The sequence below is a fragment of the Babylonia areolata genome, chromosome 7 (genome assembly GCF_041734735.1).
Source record: "Babylonia areolata isolate BAREFJ2019XMU chromosome 7, ASM4173473v1, whole genome shotgun sequence".
Taxonomy (NCBI): Eukaryota; Metazoa; Mollusca; class Gastropoda; order Neogastropoda; family Buccinidae; genus Babylonia; species Babylonia areolata.
Window position 1 is genome coordinate 44792884 of NC_134882.1, and position 22041 is coordinate 44814924.

Sequence of the window (22041 nt, forward strand, 5' to 3'; positions counted from 1 at the left end):
TGACCCAGGTTTCGGAGCCATACAACAGGGTGGGCAGTACAACAGCTCTGTACACGCTGATCTTTGTGTCTTTCTTCAGGTGTTTGTTGTTCCACACTCTCTTGTACAGCCTGCCGAAGATATATATATATACACTGTGTATATATATATATATACACTCACACGTGCGCGCACACAGAGACACGCGCATAAGAGGTAGGGTGAGAGAGGTAGGGTGTGAACAATCAGAGCACTGACCTGTTACGTCACTGATTAAGGAAGGACGACGAAGAGAGAGGCGGGGAGATAGAGAGACAGAAACAGAGACACAGAGAGAGGGTGGAGAATCTATGCCTGTGTCTGTTTTCATAGGGAAGTGCAGAAATGCCAAGCAATACGAAGCAATCGCGATACATCAAACATAACAAAAACACTTATTATCTTAAGCACCACACGCTTCTGTGCTTTGATTTCAGTTAGAGTTCACACAGATCTAATGATTTATTTGAGAGAGAGAAAGAGAGAGAGAAGACAATACAAATTTGGATGCTTATAAGAAAGCCTTGAACAAAACCCTAATATTACCGACTGCAAGGGACTGTAGAGGGAGGGCGCAGACGGGGGCGGCAGAGAAAGAGCTGGTCCAACGTCAAGGAATGGACCAAAATGACGATGCCAGATCTCCTCACGACAGCTGCCAACAGAACGGCGTGGTGAGCTATGACATCTTCCTCATGTCCCCCCAACGACCCCAGCGGTCGAGGGAATGAGTGAGTGAGAGATTACCGACTAAAGGAGGTGTTGTTTTTTCACACCACACCACTTGTAGAGCGTTTACACATACCTCTTCATAAGGGACATTGGCATTTATATGCGACTAAATCATCTTGAATCTTGAGTGAAGAGTCTGTCAGTCAGTCTGACTTTCACGCGAAATTTGCCACTTCACATGTTTCCTGTATCGCTACAGTTTATTTGTTGCCCGTTTTCCTTCCGTAACCCCTTCTGACAATTTTTAACACACAGCGTGCATTTTGGCCGAACAAGCCCACGACATTTACGGAACCGGTGTAACAGACTCAAACTACCCCTCCTGCTGAGGGTTTACCTCGATGTCATTCTAGGGCTAGCGTTCAGTGACTTCCCGGGATCATCTGTGGCTAGTCAAGACCGACCTCCCCTAGTTGGAAACCCTAGATGGAAATCACCGCCTTTTTATTGGCTTTAGTAAAGCCATTGAAAAAGGAACGGGGGGAGACCACCTCTGTTATTACTGAATTAAAGCAAACCAGGGGAAGTTCTGCTCTGAAAGCCTGCATTGATTCTGATTGTGCCAAATTTACTCCCGGGATGTAATTTCGAACCAGCCTAGAATGACCTTCCAATCCATTACGGGGTGATCCTGTCTAGTAGATACCGACCCTGAGGGGGTCATTCCAGGCTAGTCAGCATGGAGCCCGAGGGGAAGGGGGCCAGGGTGGTGGGGTCAGTGTGATCTAGTCAGTCATACCAGGATAGGCAACATGGAGCCCGGGGGTCAGTGTGATCTAGTCAGTCATACCAGGATAGGCAACATGGAGCCCGGAGGTCAGTGTGATCTAGTCAGTCATACCAGGATAGGCAACATGGAGCCCGGAGGTCAGTGTGATCTAGTCAGTCATTCCAGACTATTCGACATACAGTCCGGGGTCAGTCTGACCTAGTCAGATTTGCCCACGGGTAAAAACCAACGGGGGTACGAATAGACTGCTACACCGGCGTCTTTTTTTTGTTTGGTTTGTTTGTGTGAAGAATTATTCTATTCATTATTTTTTAACAGGGACCCGAAAAAAGTTTTAAGGGAGAATAATACGTTCAACGCAGAAGAAGAAACGACACGATAATTGCATGCGATTTTGTTGTTGTTGTTGACTCACTTGTGTAAACAAAGTGAGTCTATGTTTTAACCCGGTGTTCGGTTGTCTGTCTGTCTGTCTGTCTGTCTGTGTGTGTGTGTGTGTGTGTGTGTGTGTGTGTGTGTGTGTGTCCGTGGTAAACTTTAACATTGACATTTTCTCTGCAAATACTTTGTCAGATGACACCAAATTAGGCATAAAAATAGGAAAAAAATTCAGTTCTTTCCAGTCATCTTGTTTAAAACAATATTGCACCTCTGAGATGGGCACAAAAAAAAAGAAGCCTAATTATATGCAAACTGCATTTACTGTTATATTTATATTTTTTGTATTCTCTAAACTTGGCACTTTGACCCCTTATTCTGACACAACAACAAGAGGAGTCATTGTTATCATTTTTTGTTCAAACAGGAACTTCTTTTGCTAAGCATGGAATTTTTATTTATTTTGGAAACGTTTTGGTGCAGATAGTAAAAAAGGGAAATTACTCTGTAATTAATGCTAGGGGACTTAATTTATCACAAGTGAGGGTGCTTTTACATATGCTTTTTGTCCGGGAAGAGGAAGATAGAGGAGCTTGCTGTAGGATGTTTGAGGGGGGGTCAGGGGTGGGCGGGGAGATGGGGGGCGGGGGGGGGGGGGGGGGGGATGGCGGTAGGAGGAGGGGTGTGAGAAGAGTGGTTGAGGTGGAGGTTTAGTGAGTGGATCATGGTGTTTCATGAAAGCATTACGGGTTGCAGCCCGACGTTCGTCTCATGTTATAGATTGACATGAGCTAAAAAACAAAAACAAAAAAACAGTTTGGCCAACAGCAAAGTGAGAGCTGTATGATCAGTGAATGAACAATGCGGCAAGGAAAGTAAAGGACTGACAAATAATGAAAGTGTAGTAACTCTCATCATACACAAGATAGACAACTTCAAGTCAGTGCTTTGGATTCAACTAGCACCCAGGTAAATAACAAGAGACACTACAAAAGGCTTGTCCTGATACCAATCATCTGACACGAGTACACAGCAGCAATGACAGACGAAATGTGAAACACAAATTAGCTTTTATTCAAGACTGGTATTGCCTTTTAAATCCTGAATATGCTATAATTCAGCTCCAGGAATTCAGGATGCTAAACTGCAACATTACCGTTCATTCCATCCCACTTTAGAATCCTGAATTCAGCTCCAGGAATTTAGGATGCTAAACTGCGACATTACCCTATACACAATATACGCGGGCAATACAGAACAAACACATGGTTGCCTCGATGGTTTTGTGTGCTTATTTTCACTCGAAATGAAAGAACAATGAGTGTAGGAGAGTAAATGATTAACAAACAATTCAAAGGTGGTAACTCTATTCGTACACAAGGTACACAACTTGATGTCATTGCTGCTTATGCCACCGATGGTTTCGCCATTGCAAATTGTAATTCATTTACAGCTTGGTCTTTCGTGAAGAACTATGACTCTCAAACTAGGAGGCGATATTTCACTGGCAGTTAGCGTTGCATTTTTACCTTCCGAAGCATATATCTCTTTTTGAAACACTTACATTTTGGATTCTGCTGCATTCTCTAGAATTCCCAAGCATAGCAAAGTACTTGGTGGCTCTTTATACAGTCTATTTATGTAGCCTTTAAGAGCTGCACACATAAAACTATCTCCCTCTTCCTCTCTTTTCCCCTTCTCTCTCTCTTGCTCTCGCGCTGTGTGTCTGCCTCTCTCAGTATATGTATATAAATATATTTATAAAAAATATATGTAGTCTTTTTATGGTTTAAAGTCAAAATGTGGCCTTAAAGATCTGCACACATGATGTCCCCTCCCTACCTCTCTCTCGCTCTCTTTCACGGATACACACACAGACACACGCGCGCGCACACGCGCACACACACACACACACACACGCACACACAGAGGAGGAAAAGACACGCACAGACATACAGACACTCACACACACACACACACACACACACACACACACACACACACACACACACACACACACACACACACACACACACACACGCACACACACACAGAGGAGGAAAGTTGGATGGGAGGGGAGAGGGTGGGGTAAAAGGAGGTCAGGCGAGCAGGGATATTTATTTTGTTATTCGTTTTAACTCACAGTTTCAGTTTGTGAAGGAGGCGTCGCTGCGTTTGGATATACAATTCACCACACTTGCTCGGTAGATGCCAGACAAGGACCATAACCATACGCGCTTAGTCAGGCCTTGAGTGCATGCAAGTCTAATTGTGTACCACCTATCAAGAGTGGATTTCTTATGCAGAAATGTTGCCAGAGGACAGCCCTTTTGTTGCCTTGGGTTCTTTTTCAGTGCGCAAAAATGCACATAGGGGTGAAGACGGCAGAATGGTTAAGACGTTCATCAACCAGTATAAAGCCCTCAGGGGTCCGGGTTCGATTTACGGTCTCGCCTTTTATCACAGGTTTGATTTGAAAATCAAACTGGGCGTACAGTCATTCAGATGAGACGATAAATCGCCGAAGTCTCGTGTGCAGCATGCACTTTGCGCGCGCGCGCGCGCGCACACACACACACACCGGTCACGTCAACGCACAAATTATCATCCATCCCAGATCAAAAGCCCAGGGGAAAAGTAAAAGAAATCCAAACAAGACAAAAAAGAGAAAGAAACAAAGAATAACAGAACAAAAAAGAAAAAAAAAAGAAAAGAAAGAAAGATAGAAACAAACAAACAAAACAAACCAAACAAACCAACTAACAAAAAACAAAAACAAAACAAAAAAACCACAAAAACAACCACCACCAAGGCACATTCAGTTTGACATCAAAGCATTTCAAGCCTGCATACATCTTGCTTTGGCCATTCCGTTGACGTTTGCACCAGAAGAATAAAAACAACAGCGACAGCAACAAGAACAACAACAACAACAACAACTAACAGGCAAAAAAATAACAACAAAAATAGCAACACACACACACACACACACACACACACACACACCGCATTTACAGCATTGAGAATCACATCAAAGAGACTTAATACTGTTATAGACTCCACTCCCCTCACCTCTTTGAAACAAGCCCCCCCCCCCCCCCCCCCCCCCCCCACCATCCATCCCCCCAAAAAAAAGCACCCTCCCCCCAAAACAACAACAACAAACAAACAAAAACAGAACAAAAACAAACAAATAAAAAACACAAAACAAAAAACAAACAAACAGAAAAACAACGACAACAACAAACAAACAAACAAAAAAACCAACTCACCTCCATTTGGTCACTCAATCTTCCTTAGCGACAAGAAATACAAGCCAGTAAAAGCGCCCAGATATCTGTTCCTGATAAAAACACAAAGTGTGTTTGATGTCTTGTAAAAACAGCAACAAACAAACAACAACAACATATGTGAATGCACCGAAAAGTCACAATACAAATAGATAGAATAAACAGGAAAGAAATAAAGAAAGAAAGCGAATGGCGTAAATGAATATAATAATTCATAACTATTGTTGTTAATAGATAGACAAATGAATGAATATGCATGCTTTAATGAATAAATGACAACATACCTACCTAACTAACTAAACTATCTGAATGAATGAATGAATGAATGCATCGATAAATAAATGAAAATATTATGTATTGAACGAATAGATATCTCACTATCTCTCCCCCCCCCCTCTGTCTCTTTATCTCCATGCATGGGTGTGTGTGTGTGTGTGTGTGTGTGTGTGTGTGTGTGTGTGTGTGTGTGTGTGTGTGTGCGCGTTCGTGTTCCCTAGACTGGAAAATTAATATCTTTGTATGCAGCGTGTAACGCCGTGGGGAACAGTATCAGTGGAAATAGAGAGTGAAAGAGAAAGAGAGAGAGAGAAATCATTGAGGAAGAAACACCCCCGTCGCAAAAATGAATGAATAAATAAATAAGTAATAAATCAGTAAATGAATAAATACGTATACATATAAATAGATAGATAAATCAATCAATCGATCAATCAATTGGTTGATTCATTAATATAAATATTTTTGTTTTAATTTCTTTCTTTCTTTTTTTTCTTTCTCTCTTCATTCATTCAAAAAGGGCTGAACGAAAGTAATGTGGAAGAAACTGGTATACACATTCCGACCACATAATAGGACTGTACAGAAGAAGAAAAAGAAGAAGAAGAAGAAGAAGACGTTAATATGACAGACCGTACAGCGGGAGCATCCTATAGTATAAGTAAGAAAGTCAATCAGACGCTGGGGGAGAGAATAAGATTGCCAATAATGCAAAAAAGAAGTCCGTCGTCTTGTGAGAGGGTGTCTCCTGTGGTGGTCGTGTCGTCCCCGGAAGCATTCATCATCATCATCAATATCATCATCATGGTAATAACAAGAACACTGGGAGGCTGCCTGGTAAATGGTACCAGTAGCTGTGTTTCCTCCTCCTCCTCCTCCTCCTCCTCCATCCGTCCCCTTCCCCCCTCTGTCCCCCCCCCCCCCCATGTTGCCCCCTGATCATCTCTTGTCTGACGCTGTCTTTCTCCTTTACCTTTTCCCTTTTCTCCTTGTTCTTGTTGTTGTTCTGCTTGTTCTGTTGTTTCATTTCTTTATTTCTTACCATTATTGTCTTTTTTTGTTGTTGTTTTTATTTATCTCTGGACCTTGTATTTGGAATGAATTTCCTCTTTCGTTTCGCCAGGTCTCCGCACTCAGCTCTTTCAAGTCTGGCCTTAAAACCCACCTCTTCACAAGATAGCCCTCCCTCCCCTACCTCTTCCTTGTCTTCAGTTTCTTCAGTTTTAGAGTTATGCATGCGTGTGAATGATTGGTGTGAAAGCGCTTAGATTTGTCTGCACAAGATTCAGCGCTATATAAATACCATTATTATTATTATCTTTTCTTTTCCTTTTCTTATATATATATATATATATATATATATATATATATATATATATATATATGTATGTATCTACACACACACACACACACACACACACACACACACACACACACACACACATATATATATATATATATATATATATATTTAGTTACTTTTTTTTTCAAGGCCTGACTAAGCGCGTTGGGTAACGCTGCTGGTCAGGCATCTGCTTGGCAGATGTGGTGCAGCGTATATGGATCTGTCCGAAGTGAGGCCTCCTTGTGATACTGATACTGATACCGATACTGTTGTTGTTGTTGTTGTTGTTGTTCTTCGTTTGTTGGTGGTATTGTGGCTGTTGTTCTTACTGTTGTTCCTGTTGTTGTCCTTCTTTTGTTAGTGTTGTTGTTGCTGTTTGTCTCCTTCTTTTCTCATTTTCTTGTTCTTCATTATTGTTCTTCTTTTTATTCTTGTTCTTCTTTTTTTTTTTTTTTTTTTCGTGGCCTGTCTACCACAGAGCATGGTAACTCTAACTTTCTACGTGAGGGAATTTTATGTGTGTGACCGTTTTTACCTCTCACGCCATGCTCCGTATTCAGTGGGAAGGGGTGAGGGGTGAGGGTGTTGTAGAATTTCGTGTTTTACATAACGTTAACCATGGGGACAGCACTGCACTGCCGTGGATCACGGGATCTTCAGTTTCAGTTTCAGTCTCAAGGAGGTGTGTGTGTGTGTGTGTGTGTGTGTGTGTGTGTGTGTGTGTGTGTCTGTGTGTGTGTCTGTGTCTGTGTCTGTCTGTCTGTCTGTGGGTGACAGCGCGACTTCCTCAACCGGAGGAAGATGCACGGTTCCAATGTCACCTTTTCTCCCGTAAATCATCATACACTCTATCATATTTCCATTGCCCATATCCCCCCCCCTGCCCTTTCTCCCCCTTCTCTTCCTCCCTCCCCTCCCTCCCTCCCTCCTTCCCCTCTCTCCCTTGTTTCTCCCCCACCCTCTGTCTCTTCCTCACCCAACCCCACTCCCATCTGTTTTGTGAACTTTCCCTGACCTTTTCCTTTTATCTTATCTTGTAGCCTGTCCTGTTCTGCGTCTCATTGTCCAGTCAGATTCTGCCCTTATTCATCGCACTGTTGGTGTAGGTCGTGTGTGTGTGTGTGTGTGTGTGTGTGTGTGTGTGTGTGTGTGTGTGTGTGTGTGTGTGTGTGTTTTCTTCAGTTTAACGTCTATTCACTGAAAGTGTTTTTAGACGGAAAGGAGTAAAGTAGTGTATAAAGGAAAGGGAATACATGTGAATATTAGTGTAAAAAAAAAGGAAGAAAAAAAAAGTTTATGTTAGGTATCATTGTGTGTGTGTGTGTGTGTGTGTGTGTGTGTGTGTGTGTGTGTGTGCATGCCCCCGCATGCGTAATAACAGTTAGACTCAACAGTTGCACACACACACGCACACACACACACACACGCGCGCGCGCACGCGCGCACACATACTTAGTACTTTTTGAGAGAGAGAGAGAGAGAGAGAGAGAGAGAGAGAGAGAGAGAGAGAGAGAGAGAGAGTGAATTATTCATGAAGATTCTATCCATTTCGTGTTGTTTCCAAAATATATGGTGTGTCAAATTTCATATAATTATATTAAGCCTCACATCGGAATTCTCCCAGCATTTAATTAAGTTCAGATCGCTCTAGCCAGTGAACAGCGCGTCGCCACAGTCCGGGCGCCACCGTGTTTTTCCATTAATGTCTGAATGCTTCCTGCGATGCATTTTTTTTTACCCCTAAAGAGGAGTAAACGAATATGCGTATCGTCGTTATTGGCTGTATGGGTGAAAACTGATGCACTTAAGGGATTTTGCCTTCCTCCGTTCTGTGGAAAGCATTGACGTCGTGCAAAGGTCTCGGCCGGTCATAACGGAGTCTTATTCGTAGAAAAGTGCTTTTCAGATAGATTTCCTTCGATTTTTGTTTTTTTTTCAAGATGTTGACTATGAATTGGTGAGAAACAACAAAACAACGACGCATAAAGTCCCTGAGCGAGTATGTTATGATAGCTATGTAATACTTTCCAGAATAGATACTTTTATTTCGGATATGACTTGGAGGGCCCATGAATTGCGCATGTGTAAATACAGGACACACACACACACACACACACACACACACACACACACACACACACACACACACACACACACACACACACACACACACACACACACACACACACACACACACACACACACACACACACACACACACACACACACACACCACCACCACCACCACCAACAACAACAACGACAACAACAAAAAACAACAAACAAGAACACACACACACACACACACACACACACACACACACACACACACACACACACACTAAACAATAACAAAAAAAAAAAATCAACAACAACAAATAACACACACAAAAACAAACAAACAAACAACAACCACAACAAAACAAAAACGGTTCATCGATGCCACACTGTAGCAGGCAAATTCAGTAACCCTCATGGAAGAAGGCAGATCTTTTTTTTTCTGCCCCATCATCTGCACCGTTTCAGTGGCATTACTCCCACACCGCTCATTTAGATTCCCCCATACACGGCCACACCCGGGTTCGTCCGTCGCAGTTCCAGCGTCGGCAGTCCACAGGGAACCATCGATGTTAGGTCACTAGGAGGCCACACACCAGAGGAGACCCTGCACTGCTGCTGAGTCACTTCGGTGTTGTTCAGTGGTGCCTGTTCTGTTTTAACGTACTTAGGGCGCAGATCTGGTTGGGTACACGTGTACCGCAATGCGCGCGAACGAATTTGTTTCTAATTAAAGGCGCATACGTGCCAGATACTGACTGAGTTGCCGTGGATTGCCGACAGGTGAACTGACGTGTGTGGGAAGGGGTTTCATAAGTTGTTTCCATTGCTTCTGATGCAGGGGAGAGGGAATTGAGAGAGTATGCTGCTGCTGCTGTTACTGCTGCTGTTGTTACTGCTACTTTTGCTGTTGCTGATAATGATGATGATGATGATTATATTGCGTTGATTTCTTGCGTTGATGTATATTGCGTTGATTATTATTATTATTATTATTATTATTATATATGTATATATCATATATATATATATATATATATATATATATATATATATATATATATATATATTTTATATATTCATTTATCCTCCCTTTTTTGTCTCAAGTCCTGACTAAGCACGTTGGGTTACGCTGCTGGTCAGGCTTCTGCTTGGCAGATGTGGTGTAGCGTATATGGATTTGTCCGAACGCAGTGACGCCTCCTTGAGCTACTGATACTGATTTCTTGTCACATCAAATTTCTCCGTAAAAGTGCCTCACCAGCCTTATTTTGTACATCAGAGACCTCCAGACATGTTCCAGGTAGACTGCAGACACAGAACAACAACTCACAGAGCGCCAGACATGGTCCTAGAGGACTGCAGACACAGAACAATAACTCACAGAGCGCCAGACATAGTCCTAGAGGACTGCAGACACAGAACAATAACTCACAGAGCACCAGACATGGTCCAAGAGGACTGCAGACACAGAACAATAACTCACAGAGCACCAGACATGGTCCACAAGGATTGCAAACACAGAGCAATAACTCACAGAGCACCAGACATAGTCCTAGAGGACTGCAGACACAGAACAATAACTCACAGAGCGCCAGACATAGTCCTAGAGGACTGCAGACACAGAACAATAACTCACAGAGCGCCAGACATAGTCCTAGAGGACTGCAGACACAGAACAATAACTCACAGAGCACCAGACAATGTCCACGAGGACTGCAGACACAGAACAATAACTCACAGAGCACCAGACATAGTCCAGGAGGACTGCAGACACAGAACAATAACTCACAGAGCGCCAGACATAGTCCTAGAGGACTGCAGACACAGAACAATAACTCACAGAGCGCCAGACAATGTCCAGGAGGACTGCAGACACAGAACAATAACTCACAGAGCACCAGACAATGTCCACGAGGACTGCAGACACAGAACAATAACTCACAGAGCACCAGACATAGTCCACGAGGACTGCAGACACAGAACAATAACTCACAGAGCACCAGACAATGTCCAAGAGGACTGCAGACACAGAACAATAACTCACAGCACCAGACATAGTCCACGAGGACTGCAGACACAGAACAATAGCTCACAGAGCGCCAGACATAGTCCTAGAGGACTGCAGACACAGAACAATAACTCACAGAGCACCAGACATAGTCCACAAGGACTGCAGACACAGAACAATAACTCACAGAGCACCAGACATGGTCCAAGAGGACTGCAGACACAGAACAATAACTCACAGAGCGCCAGACAATGTCCAGGAGGACTGCAGACACAGAGCAATAACTCACAGAGCGCCAGACAATGTCCAGGAGGACTGCATTCACAGAACAATAACTCGCAGAGCGCCAGACAATGTCCAGGAGGACTGCAGTCACAGAACAATAATTCACAGAGCGCCAGACATGGTCCACAAGGACTGCAGACACAGAACAATCATTCACAGAGCGCCAGACATAGTCCAAGAGGACGGCAGACACAGAACAATCATTCACAGAGCGCCAGACATAGTCCAAGAGGACTGCAGACACAGAACAATCATTCACAGAGCGCCAGACATAGTCCAAGAGGACTGCAGACACAGAATAATAACTCGCAGAGCACCAGACAATGTCCAGGAGGACTGCAGACACAGAACAATCATTCACAGAGCACCAGACATAGTCCAAGAGGACTGCAGACACAGAAAAATATTAACTCACAGATGGCAAGACATAGTCCAAGTCGACGGAGGAAGAACATCAGTCGTTCCTTCCGCGATTCGAACCCCCAGATCTCTCCCTTACTTCAGTCAGGTGGTCTGTCCTCTGAGCCACCAGTCCATTATTATGATGATGATAATTATGATGATGATGACGACGACTATTACTGTTATGGCAACGACAACGATATTTATGATGATTAGGATAAAGATGATAAAGGTGATGAGAATGGTGACGACTATGACTGTTGTAATGACCACGAGAAAAATCATGATGTTGATGTTGAAAAACGTTGATGATAGTAACGATGGTGATAGCAGCGATGAGTTCGACGACGACGACATTGATGATTACAACGACTACAATCATGGTGACGGTGTTGTTGATGATGAGTGATAGCGATGATTGTACGCAACAAACAGCGATGACCATGACAATGACATCAGGACAACGTCCTTGACGATGGACGACGACGATGGTGCTGATGATGGTGGTGTTGCTAATGAAGAAGAAGAAGAAGAAGAAGAAAGAAAGATGATGATGATGATGATGATGATGATGGTGATGGTGATGTTGTTAAAGAAGGAGAATAGTATGTTGATGATGTTGATGATGACGATGATGATGATGATGGAGACAGTGCTTGCAATGCTGTTGCAGACTACCCCACGAACGTCGCTGTGCAGATGCACGTGCTCAGCATTGACACCATCAATGAACAATCAATGGTGAGGTGACTTTCACTTTTTGGAGGGGTGTGGGGCTGGGAGAGTGTGTGTGTGTGTGTGGGGGGGGCGGGAGAGGGGGGTCTGTCTTGTCTGCTGCTGTCTCTTGTCTCGTCTGTCTGTTTCTCTGTCGGTCTGTCTTACTTACACTGTCACGTTTATCTCTGTATCTCTTTGTGTCTGACTGACACTGTCCTGCTGATGAAGAAAGAAGATACGTTTGTTTGATTTGATGTATCGCATTTTGGACAGATATGTCTGCAGTTCCTTTCCTTTCGAGACAAAGAGGCATTGTTGTGTCTTGTATATTCTCTCTTTTTGACTTTCTCTCTTTTTTTCTTCTTCTTCATATCTAACTTAGGCGTTCTCTGTTTATGTCTGTTTTCATTTCTGTCAGCTTGTCTGGGTTTTTTTGTTGTTGTTGTTGTTGTTGTTTTGGTGTTGTCTGACCTCACTGAAAAAGGCAACCGCAAATGAAAGTACATTTACTGCTTTGCGCCTCATTTGATTTTATTGCTGCTGCTGTTGTTGTTGTTGATGTTGCTGTTGATGATGATGATGATGGTTTTGTTACAATTGGTGGTGGTGGTGGTGCTGTTGTTGCAGTAGTTTTTGTTCTTGTTGTTGCTGCTGTTGTTTTCTCCTCCTCCTCCTCCTACTACTCCTCCTCCTTCTCCAACACCTCCCCCTCCCCCTCCTCCTACTTTTCCCAGGTTCTCATCCTTCTCTTTCATTTTTTTTTTTCACTTTCCTCATTTGTTATTCAGTGAGCTGCATCATTTGTGAGAGGATACTGATACGCTCCCATTCTTCAGGAAAAGAATGACATCACTTGTATGTCTTTGTGACATCTTCAGCCTCCGTCTCTCAGTTTCCACTCCCCCAATTCTCCACCTCCTTTTCTTCTTCTTCTCGTTTTTTTCACCCTCCTCGTCTGTCTTTCACAGCTAATTTGGCAGCAGTGGGGGGGAAACAGCCACAGAAAAAGTACGGAGGGTCAAAGTGACACGTATGCATGATTTCTTTCTCAGATAAAAAAAACAAACTAAAACGAAGCGTTCTAGGCCCTGCCAAAATCCGCTTTTTGGCACACACACACACACACACACACACACACACACACACACACACACACACACACACACGCACACACACACACACACACGCACACACACACACACACACACACACACACTCACTCACACACACGCACGCACGCACACACACACACACACACACACACACACACACACACACACACACACACACACCACACACACACACACACACACACACACACACACACACACACACACACACAACGAAAAAAAAAAAGAAAGACAGAAAGAAAGATCCTGCTGCTGCCTCTACTGTTGTAATTTACAATGGGCAATTATATCTGTATTGCACCACTTAAATCCCCCTTTCCAGTGTATGAGCTGTCACAAGTTTCTTCCCTTGAGCGATAATCCCTTCATGTTTCCGTCTTGATTCTCTGTGCTAGCATCTGCATTTCGTACACATGTATGGATCTGGATCCACCCAGTAGGTTCCTTCAGTAAAAGATGTATTTTTTTTTTTTTACAGCGCTTACCATGGGCTCTTAGCGCATTTGACAATGCGTGTATGAATAGGACACGGGAATATAATGAAAACCAAATCAGATACAATTTCGCTGTAAATACCTTTTCAAACACAGTGTCACATCACTTACAACGCACATACATTTTTCACCTCAACCCCGCTCTCCTAACACACACACACACACACACACACACACACACACACACACACACACCGACGCACACACACGCATGAAGACGGTCTGGGGAAAGTAGGGTCCATGTTTTAAACTATTGTTTAACAAGATTTGTTTTCGGTTTACATCTAAAAGATTTAACAGTGGAACAGCGCCTAATATTTTGTGGTTGAGATTTCCAAACCCAAGGTCCGTAGATTTACAAACGTGTTGTAAACCGTGGGACTTGCGTCTTACAGATTTAAAAAAAAAAAGAAGTGTTTGTGAAACCTTGTACTTCCGCTTCTCAGCAGTACCCCCCCTCACCTCCTCCCTTCCTCACCACCCTCCTCTCCCCTTTCTCCTCCTCCTCCTCCTCCTCTCACTCCATCTCCTCTACGTTCTTCTCGTCGTGTTCGCCAATTTTCCACATCTGGCGTGGCAGTCCCACGGGGAAACAAGAGTAAAGAGGACATACAGGACCAAGTGCCACGCACACACCAATACCGTTATATTTGATTATTTCCAAATCCCTCGAACGCACAACTGTTGCTCCAATTGGCGTAAACTGAGCGCAAGAATACACAAGTCTGGATCTCTATCGAGCTTTTGCTCCCCCCACCCTCACCCCCTCCTCCCGTGCCCCCCTATAGCAAGATAGTGTATTATCACGTTTCTTCCCTTTTGCGACATTTCTCCCTTGCCAAGCGTCTGCGTTGTATATTGCAGTGTTTCTCCTGTTTTGGCTAGAGCTTCATCAAGTTCTGGAACAAAGTTTGCACACAAGTCTTCAGATTCTGGAATGCCCGTGGGTCACTTGGTGCCGAGAACGTGAGGGGCATTGCTTGGTGCCGAGAACGTGAGGGGCATTGCTTGGTGCCGAGAACGTGAGGAGCATTGCTTGGTGCCGGAGCGAACAGCACGACACAGCAAGAGGGGTTGGGAAGTGGGGAGGTGGGGGGACGGGGGGACGGGGTGGGGGGGGGGGATTAGAGGAGAGTGGAATTAGTTTGGGAGTGTTACAATTAGGGGGGGGGGGGAGCAAAGAGTTGTCTGATTGTTCTGATCGTCAACAAACGAATGCTGTTGGGAGATGGGAGACTCCATTGTAGAAGGTGAACTTTAACGCTTTGGTCGGTGTCTTTCTTCTTTCTGTTTGTCGGTCTGTCTCTGACCGACCCCCACCCCCCTCTCTCTGTCTTTATTTATCTCTCTCTCTGTCCCTGGCCCTCCACCCACTCTCTCTTTTGTTAGAGTCACTGATAGTTTGTTGTGGAAGACGCTGCTTTGTTTATATGACCAATTGCAATGGCACATGTAAAACTGTTATTACCCCTTATTCATATGGGGCTATGGTCATAATTGAATAAACTATCTTGAATCTTAAAACTATCTCTCTGTCGTTTGCTTGCCTTTCTTCCCCTCCCCCCCCCCCCAGCCCCCGCCCCCTCACCCCATCCTCCACTCTCTTATTCTCTGTGTCTTTTCTCCTTGTTCTTGTTGTTCTTGTACTTGTTCTTTTTCTTGTTGTTGGTGTTTTGTTGTTGTTGTTCTTCTTCTCCTTCTTCTTCGTCTTCTGCTTCTTGTCCTCATCTGCCTCATCCTTCTTCTTCATCCAGATACATCATTTGTGACAGAACAAACTTGCTTTTCTCGCACTCGCATGCAAAAGAAAAAAAAAGACAAAAAAAGAAAAAAAAAAAAAAAAGACATCACCAGTATGCCTCTGTAAAATCGTGTGCCATCATCACCTCCCAGCCCCAACACGATCACCTGTCTCTTCCTCTCCTCCTCCTCCTCTTCCTCTTTCTCGACCTATTTCTGTACCTTCTGCTCTTCCTCTTCTTCCTCCTCCTCCTGTCTCTCACCTTTCCCGTCACTTCTTCACGGCTTGAAGGCTCAGGACAACAGGACAAGGCTATACACAGGCACGAATACTATTACACCTCCAGAGGAAAAAGTTCTGAGCCTTTTTCCAAAACCTCTTTATGCGACACTGCTGCACCTTTTATACCAGTAACTTACAATGGGGAAAGAAGGCACAAGTCTGGGTCTTTATCGAATCAGTAAAGTCCCGCAACCCAGACGTCTGTCGTGTCCCTCCTGACTGGGCCATCTTCTTCGTGTCTTCCGTCTCTCTGTCTGTCTGTCTGTCTCTTTCTCACGCACATTCTCTCTCTCTCTCTCCCCCCTCTCTCTCCCCCCCTCTCTCTCTCTTACCTGGTCCAATCTGTCTCTCACTATGCTCTCTCTGTTTCTCTCTGTCTTTCTTTCTGTTCGAACTCTCTGTCTCTCTGGCTGTCTGTCTTTCTCTCTCCTTCTCTGTCTCTTTTATTGTCTTCGTCTCTGTCAGTCTGTCCACCTTTGTCTCTGTCAGTCTGTCCACCTTTGTCTCTGTTAGTCTGTCTGCCTTTGTCTCTGTCAATCTGTCCACCTTTGTCTCTGTCAATCTGTCCACCTTTGTCTCTGTCAGTCTGTCTGCCTTTGTCTCTGTAAATCTGTCCATCTTTGTCTCTGTCAATCTGTCCGCCTTTGTCTCTGTCAATCTGTCCGCCTTTGTCTCTGTCAATCTGTCCGCCTTTGTCTCTGTCAGTCTGTCCGCCTTTGTCTCTGTCAATCTGTCCGCCTTTGTCTCTGTCAGTCTGTCCACCTTTGTCAGTCTGTCCACTTTGTCTCTGTCAATCTGTCCACCTTTGTCTCTGTTAGTCTGTCTGCCTTTGTCTCTGTAAATCTGTCCACTTTGTCTCTGTCAGTCTGTCCACCTTTGTCTCTGTCAGTCTGTCCGCCTTTGTCTCTGTCAATCTGTCCACCTTTGTCTCTGTCAGTCTGTCCGCCTTTGTCTCTGTAAATCTGTCCACTTTGTCTCTGTCAGTCTGTCCACCTTTGTCTCTGTCAGTCTGTCCGCCTTTGTCTCTGTCAATCTGTCCGCCTTTGTCTCTGTCAATCTGTCCGCCTTTGTCTCTGTCAGTCTGTCTGCCTTTGTCTCTGTTTGTCTCTCTCTGTCTATCTCTCTCTGTAACTCTGCGTGTCTCTCCGCCCGTGTCAGTGTCTGACTGTCTGTCTCTCTGAGGACTCTATCCTCCCCCCCCAATCCCCCGCCCCCCCCCCCCCCCCCCCCCCCCCCCCCCCCACACACACTCTCTGTGTCTCTGGTGAGAACGAAGTTCTGGAACAAAGTTTCCACAGTTAGATCTGGGGGCTCAGGGATGCCCATGAGTGCACAGTGCCAGCTGCTGGGGAGGGGGCGGGGGGGCATTGTTTGGTGCCGGAGCGAACAACATATGGCAGCAGAGGGGAGGATAGAGGAGAGTGGAATTGGATTTGGTGTGGTGTAGTTACAGGGAGACATAGGACTGCCAGTTGGACCCGAATGTCTTTGTCAACGAGAAGGGCGTTGGTGGGGTTTTGGGGGGTGGCGGAGGGCGGTAAGGGGGCAAGGGGAGTGAGTGTGTGTGTGTGTGTGTGTGTGTGTGTGTGTGTGTGTGTGTGTGTGTGTGTGTGTGTGTACCACAATTCTGACGACGGAAGCTAAAGGTTGGGCCATTCAGACACCCACTGGACATCCGAGGGGTCTGTGTAGAGGGGAAGAGAGGACTGGCCGTACTGAGTGAGTTAACTCTTTTTTGTTTGTTTGTTTGTTTTGTTTTGTTTTGTTTGGATTCAGCCAGTGACATTATCCTAGCTTCAGGTCGGTCTTCACAGGCTTGCTGTCAAATCGGTTATTTCAAAATCTTCAGTATTATCCGCTTGAGTAATTTGCCAATGGAATTAAAAGTAGGTCATAAGTTATTTTATGTTTGATATATTGTAAGGCTGTGCGTCGTTCTCATTCACCGACATACACATAAAATGATGTTGCCTCTAACAAGAAGATGTTTTCGTTTGACAGGTCTCCTATATTTTAGCGGATCCTTATGGAACAAGTCGTCAATCCGTACTAACTGTAAACACCAACTTCGGTGTCTTCTAAAGACGACAGGATGAAAACAGGCCATTTTGGTCTTATTCCTTTTCCCTCAATGAAAAATTAATATTTGTCACCATCATCATCATCATCATCATTTTCTTCTTCTGCTTCTTCTTCTGCTTCTCCTCCTCCTCCTCCTCATCATCTAGATACATCATTCATGAAAAGTCATAGTGTTGTTATCACTGTCCATGCATTTCAAGAGCCATCACAACACGCATGCACGTAGAGACTTTATCATACCTCCATATAAAATCCCCTTGGATACACACACACACACACACACACACACACATACAGTACCAAGCTGCTCCTGTGGAGCATGGGCAAGAAAAGACTACATAACAAGACTGTTTCTGTTTTGAATCAACAGGTGCCCCCCCCCCGCACCCCCCCCCCACACACACACACAAACACACGCGCGCGCGCGCGCACACACACACACACACACACACACACACACACACACTATCAAGCTGCTCTAAATTAGAATGGGCAAGAAAAGACTACACAGCAAGAGTGTGCCTGTTTCGAACCAACAGGTGCCCACCGTCATGTTCGTCAATACTTCCCTCTCTGTAGGGATGGAGCCAAGTTCTGAAAAGAAGTTTGCACAGCTGTAAAGCCTGGGGGCTCACTCGGGATTCCCCCAGTGGAATTCCTTGGCGCTGGCTTCGTGACAAGCATTGTTTGGTGCCAGAGCGAACACAAGACAGCCTGGCGGAGGACGAGGAGGAGGGGAGGAGGAGAAGGGGCAATGTGGGAATTGGATTGGAATGGGGTATAATTAGGGGCCAAGGGAGTATTTGTTTACACTCACCGGAAACAACAGGCTGTGGGGGTGGCCTCCCTGAGGGGAAAAAAGTGAACTCTACTTTCGTCTTTGTTGAACAGTTGTGGTAGCGTCTGTTTGTCTGTCTGTCTCTTTTCCCTTTCTTATTATTGTCTCTGTTTCCATGACATGTCTTTCTCTCTCCCCTTTCCTCTCCTGTTCCTCCTTCTCTTCGCCCTCTTCCTCCTTCTCCTGTTTTATCTCTTCCTCCAAATCCACCTATTCCTTCTCCTCCTCCTCCTCATCTGTCTTCTCTCCAACAGGACATCCGCTCAACATCTACCTGCTGCAGTGCTGAGTGGATACCGGGCTGCAGTTCAGGAGCTGCTCCTTCCGCCTCCTCCTCTTCCTCCTACCCCTCCTTTTTTATATTTTTGTTCTCATTCTCTATGTCCAACAGAACTATTCGCTCAACAGCTACTTTCGGCAGCGCTGAGGTGAATCAACCCCAGGCTGCAGTTTATGAACTACTCTGTCCTCCTTGTCCTCCACCCTCCTCCTCCTCATGTTCCTCCTTACCTTTTTTTCTCATCCTCTGTGTCCAACAGGACTATTCACTTAACATCTATCTGTGGCAACGCTGGGTGGATTACAGGCTGTAATTTATGAACTACTCCTCCCTTTTCCTCCTCCGCCTTTTCACCCTCTTCTGTTCCTACTCGTCCCCTCTTCTTACCTTTTTTTTTCTAATTCTCTCCTCCTACCCCTCCTTCTGTAACTACTTCTCATTTTTTCTTTAAAAAAAAAAAATTCTCATTCTCTGTGTCCAGCAGGACTATTAAATTTGCTCAACATCTACCTATGGCAGCGCTGGGTGAACGGACACCAGACTGCAGTTTATGAACTGCTCTATCCTCCTCTTCCTCCACCATCCCCCTCCTTTTCTTCCTCTTCCTCCTCCTGTTCCTCCTTATCTTTTTTTTCTCATCCTCTGTGTCGAACAGGACTATTCCCTCAACGTCTACCTGCGGCAGCGATGGGTAGACCCCAGGCTGCAGTTCATGAACTACTCGCGGGCCGAGTGGCTGGAGCTGGACACTAAGCTGATGCGCAAGGTGTGGGTGCCGGACACCTTCTTCCGCAACGAGAAGAAGGGAGCCTTCCACGAGGTCACCGTCCCCAACCGCCTGATGCACCTCTACCGCAACGGGACCATCTACTACAGCATGAGGTGAAAAGGGGGAGGGTGGGGGTGTGAGTGTGGGTGTGGAAGGGATGTAATGTTTACATGTTTAACCATATATCAGTCTATTTATGTAAACCGACTTTATGATAAAATTGATTATTGGTAACCCAGGCATTTCAGGAACCCGTATATTGTTGACATTACTAAACGGATGGCATGAAAAAATTGCAGCTCAGCATGAAGTCTGATATTGTATGATATAACAGCAACTCTACATGGGGGATCTTTCAACGGGACCATTTACTACAGCATGAGGTGAAAATGGGGATGGGGTGGGTGGTTGTGGGTGTGGAGGGGGATCTTTCAACGGGACCATTTACTACAGCATGAGGTGAAAATGGGGATGGGGTGAATGGTTGTGGGTGTGGAGGGGGGTCTTTAAACGGGACCATTTACTACAGCATGAGGTGAAAATGGGGATTGGGTGAATGGTTGTGGGTGTGGAGGGGGATCTTTCAACGGGACCATTTACTACAGCATGAGGTGAAAATGGGGATGGGTTGGGTGGTTGTGGGTGTGGAGGGGGATCTTTCATCGGGACTGTTTGCTACAGCTTGTGTTGAAAAGATAGGGTAGTGGGTGTGGGTATGAAGGGAGGGAGGAGAGATCCGTAAGAACGGCGAAAGAGACGACGTTAACAGCGTTTCACCCCAAATACCATCATCAAAATATTGCAAGTGGAAGGCTCTTACACTGAAGACGTGAGTGTTGACAAAGAATACCACAATTCTGAGGACGGAAGCTAAAGGTTGGGTCATTGAGACACCCACTGGACATCCGAGGGGTCTGTGTGGAGGAGAAGAGAGGACTGGCCGTACTGAGTAAGTTAACGGGACTATTTGCTACAGCATGTGTTGAAAAGATAGGGTAGTGGGTGTGGGTATGAAGGGAGGGAGAAGAGATCTTTTAACGGGACTATTTGCTACAGCATGTGTTGAAAAGATAGGGTAGTGGGTGTGGGTATGAAGGGAGGGAGGTGTGATCTTTCAACGGGACCATTTACTACAGCATGTGTTGAAAAGATAGGGTAGTGGGTGTGGGTATGAAGGGAGGGAGGAGGGGTCTTTCAACGGGACCATTTACTACAGCATGAGGTGGAAAGGAGAGGGTGTGGATATGAAGGGGGTTGGGGGTGGGGGGGGGGGAGGCATCTTTCAACACAACCATTATTTTATTACAACATGAGAAGAAAAGGGAGTGTGAGGAAGGTGTTATGTAGAGGGAGGGGATAAGAACTTTCATCTCTGGCCATAAAAAACCCCTACATTCCACTTTTTTAAGAATAGCTCATCCCTATCCTCCCCCTTTTCTGTCCATAGCTTTCTCTAGCCTCCTAACTGCGTGTGTTAATTCGTTTATTCCTTTATCTCTGTTTGGGTTATACTTGTATGAGGAAGTGAAAGCGCTTTGATTTGTTTTCGATTAAGGTTTACCGCTGTGTAAATACATTTAGTATTATTGTGGTGGTGATAGGGGTGGGGAGTCTGTATGATATACATGTGTGTGCGTGCACTAACCGAAGCCAGAGCGAACTGACATGGATGATGAGCCCCTAAAAAACAGCTGTCAATCTGCTCTGTCCGGGTAGGCAACCTGTCGTGCAAATGACTGGGTTTGTAAAGCGCTAGGTTTGGTCTCTGAGACTGATCAAGATGAAATGGTGTGGAGTGGGAGGAGGGGGGAGGAGAGATGGTGTCATGACAGACCCCGCCCCTCATTTTTTTTTTCTAGATTATGTTTCGTTTTGGTTGTGTTGCTCATCAAATGGATGTTTTCTTTTTCTTTTCTTTTATATATATATATATAGAGAGAGAGAGAGTGGAGTGATGGCCTAGAGGTAATGCGTCCGCCTAGGAAACAAGAGAATCGCCGGTATTTTCTCCCCCTGTGCTTGACCTTGAGTGGTGGTCTGGACGCTAGTCATTCGGATGAGACGATAAACCGAGGTCCCGTGTGCAGCATGCACTTAGCGCACGTAAAAGAACCGACGGCAACAAAAGGGTTGTCCCTGGCAAAAAAAAAAATCCTCTTGGATAGGAAAAACAAATAAAACTG

The 22041-nt window shown here is 45.0% G+C and overlaps 1 protein-coding gene across 2 annotated transcripts in view; it reads left to right on the forward strand.

The window, feature by feature from the left end:
* LOC143284279 (glycine receptor subunit alpha-2-like) overlaps positions 1 to 22041 on the forward strand; it is a 95870-nt gene that overhangs the window by 56508 nt on the left and 17321 nt on the right. For both annotated transcript variants that reach the window (XM_076590971.1, XM_076590972.1), the window contains 2 exons: positions 12199 to 12266; positions 19745 to 19971. In XM_076590971.1, coding sequence (XP_076447086.1) covers positions 12199 to 12266; positions 19745 to 19971 — 295 coding nt within the window. The remainder of the gene's footprint in view (positions 1 to 12198; positions 12267 to 19744; positions 19972 to 22041) is intronic.